This window comes from Paramormyrops kingsleyae, chromosome 21 (assembly GCF_048594095.1).
Source record: "Paramormyrops kingsleyae isolate MSU_618 chromosome 21, PKINGS_0.4, whole genome shotgun sequence".
Taxonomy (NCBI): Eukaryota; Metazoa; Chordata; class Actinopteri; order Osteoglossiformes; family Mormyridae; genus Paramormyrops; species Paramormyrops kingsleyae.
The window spans coordinates 3,655,277-3,669,113 of record NC_132817.1 but is presented as its reverse complement, the minus strand read 5'-3'; the positions used below and the strand labels follow the sequence as shown (position 1 = coordinate 3,669,113).

Genomic DNA, 13,837 nt, shown 5'->3' with positions numbered 1-13,837 from the left:
TTGTTAGATTAACATTCACTTGTTGCCAAGTCCTTTGTTGAGTTTGGGGTTAGCTGGGAGCGATGCTATACTGAGCTGAGACGTGCCTTTAATAGGGTGGGGGGAGGGCCACAGTAAACAAGCAGAAGTGTGGCCCATTTTCACAGTGAGGTGAAGCAGAAGGAACACTAGAAATGTTAAAGTCTGATAATGAAATAAAAAACCGCAGCCCTTCATACCTACTGTTCAGGCGTATTTTGGGTATCAGGGAATGTGGCTGTTTTATGCTGTAGCTGTACAGGCCTGTTGGCACATGCAGGCAAATATCCTTGAAAATGTCCCGATGTTGGGGGCCCACCCAGAGGGTGTGTGTGACCCCCGCCAGTCCTCTTGTTACGGTTTGTGTAAGCCCAGTTCTCGCACCACAGAACCGGTTTTCCTTAGAGTATGAGGTTGTGCCAACTGCTTCTCGCAGACACACACGCACAATCGTGCATGCACACACACAGCAAGAGGGAGATGACTAATTGTCACACGTTCCCACCTCAAACTTGCGAACAGAGCTAGAGCATCGGTGTGGCAGAAGCTGGCTCCCGATAGCCTTGAACGTGGACGGAGGTGCCTGTCGGCGGTGGACAGCCCCGGCCGTGCCGTCTATTTGCTTGCCGTGTTTGTTGCGTAGCGACGGCACCTCTCCAGGTTCCAGGCGGAACCTGTGTATCAGGCGCGTGTGTCTGGGGGCATGAAATGCGATCCACCAAGGACCAGTCTAAAGGTACTGCTTAGAGTGTTCGAATGAAAACAAGGTCTGTGACCTCTGCATGCCAGCTCTTCCACCAGTGTCCAAACACACATGGGACGTTCTCATGCTATCTTCTTCGGCGTGTCTGATGTCGTGAGATTCTCCAGAAAGCAGCCCGCATGACGATATCTTCAGGATTGTGCTATAAGCACGAATACGTAAGCGGAGCTTGGAGATGCTGCCCAGCGCTTTGGCGCAGCGTCCGGCGTATTGATTTGCTGAAAACTGAGTGAGTCATCGCCACCCCCCCCCCCACCCTCTTTGCTCCACTACAGGCGTGTAACGAGTTCACCACCCACGTGATGAACCTGCTGCGGGAGCAGTCGCGCACGCGGCCCATCTCGCCCAAGGAGATCGAGCGCATGGTGAGCATCATCCACCGCAAGTTCAGCTCCATCCAGATGCAGCTGAAGCAGAGCACCTGCGAGGCCGTCATGATCCTGCGCTCACGCTTCTTGGACGCCAGGTCTGTCAGTCTGTCCAGTCTCTGCCTGTCTGATCTCGTCCCCCCCAAAAGCCCTGTGGAAACCCCCCCATCTGCCTCCTGTTAGATGCATATTGACATATAAACCATCCTAAAGCAGTGTCACATAATGAACTCGCTAATTTAAGTTATTTTGTTTAAAAAAAAAAAATCTAATTAGGAAGTAGCTTGCTCTGCATTCTACAATTGCTTCCCTTTTTGGACAATAATTCGAAAAGTTGCTTTATTGTGTGTTCTCGTCAGAAAATGGCTATGGAGGGAGGGGCAAGGGGGTGAAGAGGAACTTCAGCTTAAGAGGTCTTGGGTGGTGTTATACTGCTCACCGTATTTCAACATACAAGGTCTCCGGGTTTGAATAGATGGCTGTTTCATATTCATCCTGGTCTCTACATGTGTTATTTTTTTTTAACCTTTACCCACCATCGTAGGAGGAAGAGACGGAACTTCAACAAGCAGGCGACAGAGATCCTTAATGAGTACTTCTACTCGCACCTCAGCAACCCCTACCCCAGCGAGGAGGCCAAAGAGGAGCTGGCCAAAAAATGCTCCATCACAGTGTCACAGGTACACCATGCGGACCCTCTCTGCAGTGAATGGGAATCACCGTGGTGTTACAAGTATACCCTCCCCAACCCTAATCCCCAAGTGAAACAGCACGTACCCTGATGTCAGACAGATTTGGAATATTATACCAAAATATACCATTATATATACCATACAACTATATTGCACATAGCTGTACAGCTTATCAAATAAGGGGAAATAATGAATACATTTTAAAGGAATTAGGGGCATTTAGTATGGATAGGTTTGGGGTTTCTGAGCTTGTAGGCAGAACTCACAGTAATAGTGGTTTCTGTCATTTTCAGATGTTTTAAATCAATATTCTGAAATTCCTTTCAGCAAATAAGCTTTACTAATTTTAAGAAGCATAATGGTAACTTCCAAATACCGTTATCACCGCAGGAAGTGGTTTATGTTAGAGGTACAGCCCTTAAAAGTCAGGCTTACATGACGGTGATTGCCCACCTGCACCAACATCCTGTTGGGTTCTTCTCTTCTCTCAGTGCTAAATCAAGAAGTCCATCAATAACCTCGGCTAATCTAGAACGTGAGCGATGGCAGCTTGTCCGTCTCTCTGTTGATGATCATGCCAGGTTCCAATCCATCATGAGACCCCCCCACATTGGTCTGATCGACAGGGACCTTGTGCTCAGTTTCACGCCATCAACTGTCACCTGCCTTGAATTCTAACCCAAACCCTGGCTCCGTCTGGCCCAGCCGTTGCCACCAGATTAGATTTGTATCGAGCCTGAGAATCCATTATGGTCCTAGAGCCTGTCCTCTCTCTCTATCATTTCATGTAGTGCATGTCAAGGTCACTTATGGCTGTTTTTTAAAAACAACAACAAGTAATCAGACCCTTATAAATATCTAGAAACATGTCTAAAAATGCTTAATTGGAATCCTGTGGTAAGGTCCGTTGACTAAGTGCACGCGCGCACACACAGACACACGCACATGCTTGACCTACGCGGGCGGCCCCCACTCAGCAGGTGGGTGAAAGGTTGGTCTCCTCCAGCTGTACCGGACGAGGCGTTGGGGTGCCCTTGAGTGCAGCCTCACTGACAGTGCTGCTGGAGCGTCTGGGCCGTGTGGGGGCAGCAGGCGGCACAGGCTGCTTCCTGAACCCCCTGCTGTGCCCACAGGGGAGATTGCCATCGAGTCACAGTTCCCAGCACTAAAGGCTGAAACTGACCCTGAAGAAAGTCTCGCTCGGTGTTGCCCCAAAAGTTCAGAGGTTTGATGGTCATCATCCTGGATGAATGGAGATTCCATCCCACCTCTACTGTATAGCCCTATATCCAAGTTGTTGAAATGAGGAAACAGAACCTGGTCCTGGCTGAAGGAAATTGCGTAACGGAAACACTGGCTGTCTTCCACTCTGGCTAATAAGAGCTGTACTGGTTTCTCTCCTTCCTAACGAACGAACCCCCTTCCTTAGGTATCTAACTGGTTTGGAAACAAGAGAATTCGATACAAGAAAAACATTGGAAAATTCCAGGAAGAGGCTAACATGTATGCTGCCAAGACGGCCGTCAATGCAGCCAACGCGTCCGCCCACGGTAGCCAAGCCAACTCCCCATCCACTCCAAATTCGGCAGGTGAGGCATGGCGTCCAGCACATCCTATTTAATGCGTACACATTCCTGGGGATCCCTGAGCCCAAGAGCGGCAAATGAATCTGTCAGACATACTGCACACCGCAGATATAAGCATTTGTAAATGGACGTCTTTGAAACCGACATTTTGTTCTGAGTGTCCTCATACGGCTGTTAGAAATAAATAGCTCACACCTGGTTTGATCAAGCAAAATAGGCCACTGTAGGCTAGCATAGAGAAGCACAGCTGTTTACGCTGCACGCAGTGCAGAATCGGGCGAGTAAAGCACCACTGCACCACTGCAGACTGACCACACCTTAAGACGACACCAGTGCTGAAGAGGGCAAGCGGAGCCAAAAGCTGGAGTCACAGCTGGAGACACCAAGTATTATGATGTGCCAACATGATATGTGTCTTATCCTAATAGAGGAGCTACAGACACAGCATTTGGGTTTAACATTAGCTAACCTGGGCCCCTTTTCCAGTGACGAGTCTCCTAGTCCCCTCCTTTAAGTACTAGCCTCCTCCTTTTCCTCACTAACTTGCCTCTACAGAGCCATCCTCCCGTCTTGCTGTTGCGTGATTTGCTTTCTGTCCTCCACAGCCGCATGTATGCCATCATTTTAGTAATGTCTGCCATGCCATTTTCCCCATCTGCCAGGGAAATTTGAGCACTTCCTGGACTTCTGTATGTCATTAAGTTGATAAGGCAGCTGGGTCTTTTGTCATGTGGTCATAAGCTGTATTTGATTATCGAACCCCTTGTTTTTTTAAATTAAGTTTAGCTGTGGTCCTTTTTAACATCTGGGGGTTTCTGCCATTTAAAAAAAAGCCATGCGGGAGATTCTTTAGGTCTCCTCGCAATTCAATTAGGACTTCCTCCACTATTCATCGCCAGCCACAAAAATCGATTCTTTCCGAAGCTGTCAAGCCATCTGCGGCCTGATTGCGGGCTGCAGCGGCTCTGAGAATACAGCCCTGTCCACACCGCCTCGTCGGCTTGGTGTCATCATCGGCTAAATACGTGGGCTGCTAAATTGAGCGATTTTATACAGGAGAGTTTCAGATGCTGATGGAAGCGTCGGCCCTGCATTTTCTGTGCCATCATTCCATCGGGGAAACAGAGTATAGGGGGAGAACATTCTGATAAACAGTTGTACGTCTACTGCAGGTCCGTCACATGACTTTGGGTATGAGTCATAGTTAGGCCCTGCTGTCGTCACTACTGACATCGTGTCCTAGCCACAGTACCTCCACCTGCTCTCTGCAGTGACATCCCAGCGGGAAAGCTCTCTCCACACCTGCCCCCCCTTGGCTGTGCTCTACTCTCCTCTTCTCTCTGGCCAGCTTGCACTAACCCTCCCCCCCCCCCCCCTCCCCCCCATGGGCTTGCATGGCGGCCCCCGGGCCACGCGACTGTTCCTCCTCCTCCTTCTCTGTGATTCAGGTGCTCACTCTCTCCTTCCAGGTTCTGCCGGCTCTTTTAACATGTCAAATTCCGGCGATTTGTTCATGAGCGTGCAGTCACTCAATGGGGACTCCTACCAAGGGGCCCAGGTTGGAGCCAACGTGCAGTCACAGGTATGGAGCTGCTCTCACAAGCAGGACCCACGCACGGTGTGGCCCACCCCTCCCCTGCCCTGAGGGCCCACTGCCCTGAGGGCTTCTGGTACCAGGGCAAACATTTTACTTGAATGTTGGCAATGTTGGGACTTCTCAGTTGTCCCCACCTTTGACCTCCACACCAGCTGCACCCTAAAAGTACAGCATTGATCTGGCTTTCCAGGTGGAGTTAGATAAGCTAGGGACAGATTATACAATATGCTCTGTGAGTGTTATCAGCAAATGGCTCCATATTGTGCAGTAAACTGTGAGTAGCGGCTACGGCTGCAACACTTTGAATCTTCTTCCCTGTTCTGGTTTGGCTCCTGTTTTTTGGGTTACTTATGTATAGTATTTTGGGGGGGGAGTCCACGTCCTCCATCACTGTGGATCTTCCTAATTAGCATTTTGAAATGAATTTATATATATATATATATATATATATATATATATATATATATATATATATATATATAAAATTAGTATTTCTGTAATTTCTGTTCTGCATTATTTACAGTTTCATTCAGTTGGTCTGATTCTGTAGAAATGTATTGTAGAGCTCTGTGTTGCACAGGGGCATTTTGCTTACACTGCTTTGCCATTTTAAACAGCACTGGATGTTGTACTGGTTTTCATTTTAAACATCATTAAGGCTGTCTGAGCCAGCACTCTGTTACTCCATCGTCACCTTCGCAATAAATGACCACAGACAGTTTTGGAAGCGGCTCAACGTGTGTCTGTGTTTCTGACTTGTATGTCACGGTCTCTTATCCGCTGCTGGCGTTTGACCTTGCCGACATGTCGCAGTAAAGCTACTTTTCTGTGTTGTTCCTCAAAGAGAGGCACGTTATTTCCCTCATAGCGATGTTTGTTTACGTTCCCCCTCAGTCTGATTTAACTGATGCTGTGGGGTGTTTCATGAATATGCAAACGACCGGCCTGAGGGTCAGCTTCGAGTTCCACTGGACTGATCCTTTGGCAGTTCAAATGTCCTTGCATCTGTTTTTGAGGAACTAAATTTTAATGTCTCTCATGCATGCTAACGAGCTTTGCTGGGACCGTGTGATTACAGCAGAGCAGTCGTGCGTCATTTTACATGGTGGCTTTCAGTTCGGCTTCCGTAACGCTGAAGTAGGATGGCACTGGTTCCTGGATGTTTCTGTGCTGATCGCTGGGTGACCTTTCCAGCGTGTGCAGCAGCCTTCTGCTCTTTATATGCTGCAGAGCGTCGCCTGACTGGCCTTTGTCTGTGTTTTCTTGTGTTCTAGGTGGATACCCTTCGCCATGTTATCAGTCAGACAGGAGGATACAGTGACGGACTTGCAGCGAGCCAGATGTACAGTCCACAGGGCATCAACGTAAGGAAAATAGCTCCTTTTTTTAAATACTCCCTTCCCCTACCAATTATTTCAAAGCCATAGGGCTCGGAATGCCACTTAGTAGGACGCGTCTTGGCTTCACGGTCACCTAGCTGATTGTCCATGTATCGGTCACGCCGCTGGCAGAGCTCTGCCCACGAGAGGCGCGGTGCTGGGCAGGCTCCACGCAGGCAGCTGGCGTCTTAGCCTGTCAGGGCCCATCAGCGTTTGCGTTGGCACCTGCGGCCACTGGCGCCCCGCCGTGAGGATCCATAAAACAGGTGACACCTAGGACAGCCACTAGTTCGGGATGTCACCGAGTACTGGGCCTGGGTTCTCCATCGGAGGACCGAGCGCCTTTCCGAACAGACTGTTCTGAATCGAGCTCTGGGTCCGCCTAAAAATAAATCTGCTAGCCAGTGAAAAGCAACGGCGCTCCCTGCGTGGCTTTTTGGGGGATGCCGGCGGCTGAGGCTGCCATGGAAATTTGCAGCGACAGGCTGTGTCGTATGAAGGAAAATCGATAAGACAGTCACAAGAGAAGCCGAGTGTAGATTCGGGACAGCGATCCAAGCGCATTGGTCAGATCACACGTTCGCCATCGTAATGGCGCTGACAGCAAGCCGCAATGCGAGGATGTGTTTCCGGAGCCTGTCCCCTGCTTGCGTCCGCCTGGTAATGAAAAGAAACCCACCCAGTTGAAGCGTATGCAGCGGGATGGTTTCCGAGGCAGTGCTGTCCCTCAGAGGTCATAGGAGAGCCCTCCCCACAGAGAGCGCTCCCCAGAGAGTGTGCTCCCCAGACAGAGCCCTCCCCAGAGAGAGCCCTCCCCAGAGAGAGCCCTCCCCAGAGAGAGCCCTCCCCAGAGGGAGCGCTCCCCAGAGCCGTCCGGCTGCAGCCCACACTGAATGCTAACACGTGCTGAGCCTTTATTTCGAAAAGCAACTGCTATAGTCACCTCCGCACATGAAAATGGTGCAACTCATTAAAAGCATTTATATAATTTAAAACATTACATTTCAATTACTATTAAACAAATTGATTTATGATTAAAATATTTTATTTATTTTTAAATAATTAATATGCTAACCATTGCTGATAATTACAAAATGTGTTAGGGTCCCCTTTAGAATTGTGAATATGAAATGTTCATTTTGAAGTTCTGCTTCTCGGATATGTTTTAATTAGCACTTGTGTGTTGGCAGCATGCGCTCACACGCCCCGCTGCAGCGGCCTGGGGTAGCACGGGACTGGGGTGGCTTACCTCAGAGCGACGACAGCCTTAACATGGCCAGGCTGAAAATGTACCCCTTAGGGTGATCCTTAGCTATGAGTCAAATTTAAAAATTTAAATACAATCACCTTTTAATCTTGTGAATGTGTTCCTGGCAAAATGTTGCTCAAGATTAAGCAGTGGTGGCTTCATGGTTTGGGATGAGCACCTGTAATTGAAAGATTGCAGGTTCGAATCCCCGACCGCCAAGGTACTACCTCCTGCTGTGTCACGATGTCACATATGGGTTAAATGCAGAAGACACATTTCATTGTTGCGCACTGTATGTGTCAACGCTGATCGCTAAATTATTCTTAATTCTAAAGTCTCTAACTGTAAATATACTACAGTTCAGCCAAACTTACAGGAGTTTGACACCATGATCAACCATACTCAAGCTGGCTAGTCAGTGGGTAATAATGTCTCATTCATGCCAAACCATCACGTGGCACATTCACGCATATAAGCAATCTGGCAACCTGGAGGAAACCCCACAATTGCACTGGGAGATTATGTGAATTCCACACATGGATCCGTGGCAGGGACTTGAACCCAGGTCCCTGTGATGTGAGGCAAAAGTGCAAACCACTAGACCACCGTGTCACTTACATACTACTGCCTTTCTTACCGTTTGGTAAATTTAACTTTTTTTTCTTAATTAAAAAAAAAAAACTAAAAAAAAACCCAGAATCATTTGACCAAATGAAACACCTTGTAAAAATGTGAAGTTAAGAACAATGAAAGGTATTTAAAAAAGTTCTTTTTGCATGGTAGCTGCCTGAAGTTTTTAAATAATGATGTTTTTCATGGCCTATTTTTAATTTAAATGAGCCACACGTGGGTGATATGGTGGAGCACTATTGCCTCTCACCCCGGGGACCAGAGTTACATGTGTTTGCATGTTCTCCCCGTGTGGCCGTGGCCTTTTCTCTGGTGTCCCCCACAGTCCAAAAACATGCTGAGGTTAATTGGAGCTGCCATATTGTGTGTGTATGTGTGCTCACCCTGTGACGGGCTGGTGCCCCATCCTGGGCTGTTTCCTGCCTTGCAGCTGTAGGGTCCAGACCCCTGGGTCCCTGAATAGGAAAAGTGGTTACAGAATGTGGTGGATGAATCGAATATTTTTTAACATGGTTATAGCAATCAAGAAAATAAAATACAATGAAATACAGAAAAACTACAATCGATTGAATGACCTGAGAGATTAATGAGTGTTACCCATGCTGGAGGACTGAACTAGGCTTAAGCCATTCAAGCTGCTTGAGCAACCATCAAAAAAAACCCTGAAATGTTTTCATGTATAAGATGATAAATTTAGGAAGGTGAGCATTCCTGTTAAGGCTCTTCCCCTATTTTCCCTCTTCTCCTTTAACATTGATCATTCCCTTAAATGAATATGTATTTCTGATAGTGATTTTCTTTTGATAACTGGGGATGTGAATGAGCACCACTATAATGGACAGACTGTGGTGTTACTGTCGTGTTTACGCGACATTCGAGGGGGTGGAAGGGGGGGGGGGTCACAGACTGGCAGAGTGCCTGTTCTTATAATTCCTCTCACCCTGTTGCTGGTAATGACCAAGCAAACACACAAAGCATTTATGTGGAGAACTGTTCATTCTCTGTCTAAGAACAATAATTATGGCCTCGAAATAGACGTAGTGTGTCACAAACGCTGAAGATTTCAAAAAGTTTTTCCCCCCTCTTTTTCCACTCTTTTTTTGATTACAGACTGCCTCCATCTTAAATAACAGGCTTTGAAATAAGAGCCTGCCACAGACCATTTTCAGCCCTTTCTGATGGCATGGAAATTGCTATTAATGTCTCAAATGCTCTTTAGCAGGCCTGTCGCAGGGATTTGAAATGGCTTCCATGTCTCCCATTATATATTCATTCCAATCTCCAATGTGATAATTTGCTATAATTGATTCTTCCATTGCCTGTCTTGAGTTTTTTTTCCCAGAGAGCACTGGATACATTCTCAATATTATAATTTGTGTTTATTGTCTCTCATGTAAATCACTTTCTGACAGCGCCGCTAAATGCCTTTTTAATTCGGCTTGCTTCGCCTTGCACGTTCAAAGAGGCGCTGAACGTCTCTTTTTGGTTTTGATCTCAAAATGGGCAGTGTTTAATTATTTAGTCTGAGAATAGCGGCATGGCTTTTACCTTACACACCACGCTGACGCGCTACTTCAATCCACAGGCAAACGGTGGCTGGCAGGACGCCACAACCCCCTCATCAGTGACTTCGCCCACAGAGGGCCCTGGGAGCGTCCACTCTGACACCTCCAACTGATCCATCCCTCTGCCACACAACCCCACCACAGCAACTACAGAGCCTCTGCCTTTTCCAGCAACACCATTCAGAACGGAGGTCAACTGCCCGTTATTACACAAAAAGGTTTTATGTTTCCCCTTAGAAGGGAATCCTTAAAAAGAAAAAAAAATTAAAAAGGCGACTGACAGCACTGATGTTGCTGGTCTCTGGGTAGATACACCTGCTACTCTGAAATATCTGGAAATCAAAATATGAGTTTTTCACCAAATCCAACATTTGTACAGTTTAATGTGCGATTCGGGTTAACTCCCTGTAATTATTAGTCATAAAATAACTACTTACAACTATTTAAAAAAAGCCTTCGTAATTTGTAAAAGCAAACCCCTGTTTCTATTGCTTCACACTACCTCTCAGCGAAAAACAACATAAAAATGTACAAAAACCATAGACTTTCATTTCCCAAAACAAGTAGACGACCACCATTGTTCTTCCAGATGGTTAGACTCTAAAGGACATCCTGTATTTATCTTAGGCCACATTCTTCAGCCCCAGCTGTTCTTTCTGTCAAAGTCTTTACTTTGTTCATTCCGAAAAGAGCCAAACAAGGAAAGCGGAGTGTCAATTTGCCGTTAGGCTGGAGAGCAAACGGACTGGAAGTGATGATCCATTTTGCACGAGCTTACCACTGATGGTGTGACACAAAGACTCGCAGAAGTTCACAATGACAATGGAGGAACGGCTGACTAATGTAAAACTCCAAGGGAACGAGTCCTATGTCTCTCCCAGCCCTTAAATGTCATAAGAACTCATAGTAGCTTCAGCATACAGTGTAATTAGTATGTCTGGTGATGGTTTTTTCATTCAATTCATGACTCATGTTCTGCTGTCTTGTGTAGTTGGCTTAAGGTTAACATGCATATGTTTCGAGGAGGTTATAGCCCAGGGCCACTAAAACAATCGATGCAACATGCCATCAAATAGATGCTTCCCTGCAAACTCACTCCTTTTGTTATTGTTAAGCAGATTCAGCCTCCAATTATTACAACTGAGTGGGTTCCCAAGACTGGAAAGGCCACAGCTAGTCAAGTAACCCAGCAACGGAGCAGGCTGTACCTATCCACTGCAGTTACAGAAAAATATTTTGACACATACTCACACACTACACATAAGATGTATCATCGTAACCAAATGCTGCTGTTAACCAAAACACTTAGTGTAGTAAGTGCATAAGAGAATGAGTCGGACTTTGACCTGTATTAAAAAAAAAACATTTTTTTTAAGCTCTACAGAAATATGATCATTTAAATACATAGTGTGTTTACTGTGTCATTGATTAAAATTAACCCTGTATTGCCCCACCACACCGTTGGTGCTAAATATGTATATAATAAATCAGATACATCCCCTAGATGATTAAAAATGGTTTTGTCCAAAAATTCAATTGAACACCAATTAAAGTATATTTATATATGACAAGGGTCTCAGTAACTGAGTTTGTTTTTCAGTGCTTTAAATCACATCTTGGCAGAATCTACTTATAATGTGGAAGTCATTAAGATAATATGATTTAGACATTTCTACAGTTAATTCCAGTTCTGCCCATTCAGGTAATACCAGGACTGTGCCATTAAACACGCCTCTTATCAAATTATTTTTTTAAAGGAAAAGAAGACCCAGAAGCTGAAGTAGATTAGGTCAACCAGCATAAACACCATTGTCTAACTGTGGCAAATGTAGTATGCAATAGACATTGCTGTTATTTCCATCAGCTACGCAGAGAAATCCAAAATGTGAAATTTGTCGTTTTAGTTCTGCTTCATTGCCCCCGTGGTTATACTGCGTTTTATGTTCCTATGTGGTGCCCCGTCTCTCTGACCATCCCGCATTGGCCCAAAAAAGTCTGTCTGTCACCAGCCTAACTGGCAGCTTGCACCTGCAAACTCACTCTTCCTGTCATCTTAATGCTGACAAACATTTATGAATGTTCTGGTTATTTTCAGAACCAAACAGCAGTCACAATTTCATTAGCATTTTTAGAAGACAAAAAGCATTCATGCTTACAGCACAGAAATTCAGAATATGTGTAGGTGTATTTTTGTGAGTCCTTACGCTATGGGCGACAACACATCTCATCTTTAATGTTCTGTTTTTGCTTTGTTACAGCACAGGAGTTTCCATTTCCCTTGTACTCATATGTGAACTTGTGCAAGAAGCTCTATATAAATGTAGACGTGCACCTTTATTTAGGGTTTGTTTTGTTGGAAAGGGACAGTATCCATTTTCATACAAAATGCAGCTAAATATTTTACAGGAGTTTAGAGATTGGGGATGGGGAGAGACACATTAGGGACAAGATTCACTGGGGATTTTCTTTATATGTGAAGTGCGAACAAAATGTATCTATGATTACAAAGGATACTGTCTTGTTAAGGTGATGTGAACATTTTATTTCTGCAATTAATTTCTAACAGCCAAATCCCCATCAGAAAACCCCCCCCACAGTCTGAGAAAGGGCAGTGACATCTGGCGTTACAGGTGGCATGCTGAAATACAGCTATTGAGAGCTAAAATGAGAAGAGCGCTCAACTGCTGCTGATGATTGACAGTTCTAAAAATGTATATATTTTTATACGCCATTTAGATTTGAATGCATCCTGTAGGATTCAGTAAAATTATACACTCGGAGAAAAAGTCCTCCGGAAACACTTGTACCATTGAATCTTTTATCTCTAAATAGCTGTATTTACAATTAGAATGTTTTAATTGTTCGGCGAAGTTGCAGCATCGTTAGCTGCAGTCATTGTTTTGGAGTGGCAGGCTCCTTTTTCCATTTTCATCTCATGGGTTTTAAAGGATCGGTATTTGTGGAAGCCATTAGACCCCGCTTTGAGATTATGTTGCTCAGTTATCTACCCTTGCCTTGCCCCACCCAGCCCAGCCCAGCCCAGCCCAGCCCCCAGGAGGATGAAAGGGTAAATTCTATTTCAGCGACTCAGTCTGCTCAGAGACCCTGAGGCACGGCCCCTCGTTTTTAAATGTTCTTTTCACATTGCCTGTCCAGTACCACGGTATTATTAAAAGCCTCATGTAATGACGCTTTCAGATTTTGCAAAAAAAAACAAAAAAAAAAACAAAAAAACAAAACAAAAAAAATAAATACAAAAAAACACAAAACAAAAAACCTATTAAAAAAAGCTGAGCAATTTGTAAAACATCAAATGTTTTCTTTGTTGCATGTCTTTTGTTCTTTAATAAAATACTGCAGTGTTTTTGAATGTTTCTTCCTTTTTGTTGTTTTTTTTTATTAAAAGATTTCAGAGTGTGAAATCACTGAGCCTGCCTCTGGCCCAGGTCCAACCTTTAACCTCTGCATATGTAAAAAGGTATACAAATGGAAACACAGTGTCTTTTTAATTCCAACCTAAAACTTGTGTTCTGTGGAGAAGACAAAAAAAACTAACAAGGTGTAGGTTTTACGGTCTATTAATTTGTACTGGTAATGCATATTCCAAATAAATAGTTTCTTTTGTTCCACACTGGTGTGTTATCACTGAATTGAATTAATTTCTTGCATTTTTATGAGCAGTGCTTGATTGAAGCTGCACAACACATTACAGAAGCTGCTTTTGACACAGTGTGCTGTGCATATTAATTCTCCAGTTAGCACTGTTTTAATGAACCCTAAACAAGCATGACACAAACCCACAGCCCTGTACTTTGGCTTGGAAAATTTTGTAAATTTGGGGGATGGGGAAGCAAATCATGTGACATGTTAGCATACAGTGACTTATATCCAGTAGCAATGGAGAGGCATTCTCCAGCAAAAGATAATAGATTAACTAAGCACATACACACAAAGGTCTTGCCAAACTATGGCCTCGAGTAAGAGGTGGGT

General features: G+C 45.0%; 1 protein-coding gene across 2 annotated transcripts in view; it reads left to right on the top strand.

Moving 5' to 3' along the window:
- pbx1a (pre-B-cell leukemia homeobox 1a) overlaps window positions 1-13,478 on the top strand; it is a 62,049-nt gene extending 48,571 nt beyond the window's left edge. The window contains exons 4-9 of one of the 2 annotated variants that reach the window (XM_023816671.2): window positions 1,057-1,247; window positions 1,694-1,829; window positions 3,271-3,430; window positions 4,897-5,009; window positions 6,299-6,388; window positions 9,868-13,478. In XM_023816671.2, the coding sequence (XP_023672439.1) occupies window positions 1,057-1,247; window positions 1,694-1,829; window positions 3,271-3,430; window positions 4,897-5,009; window positions 6,299-6,388; window positions 9,868-9,960 (783 nt within the window). In that variant the 3' untranslated portion in view covers window positions 9,961-13,478. The remainder of the gene's footprint in view (window positions 1-1,056; window positions 1,248-1,693; window positions 1,830-3,270; window positions 3,431-4,896; window positions 5,010-6,298; window positions 6,389-9,867) is intronic. The other variant, XM_023816672.2, reaches the window with a different exon arrangement.
- The last annotated feature ends 359 nt before the right edge of the window (window positions 13,479-13,837 follow it).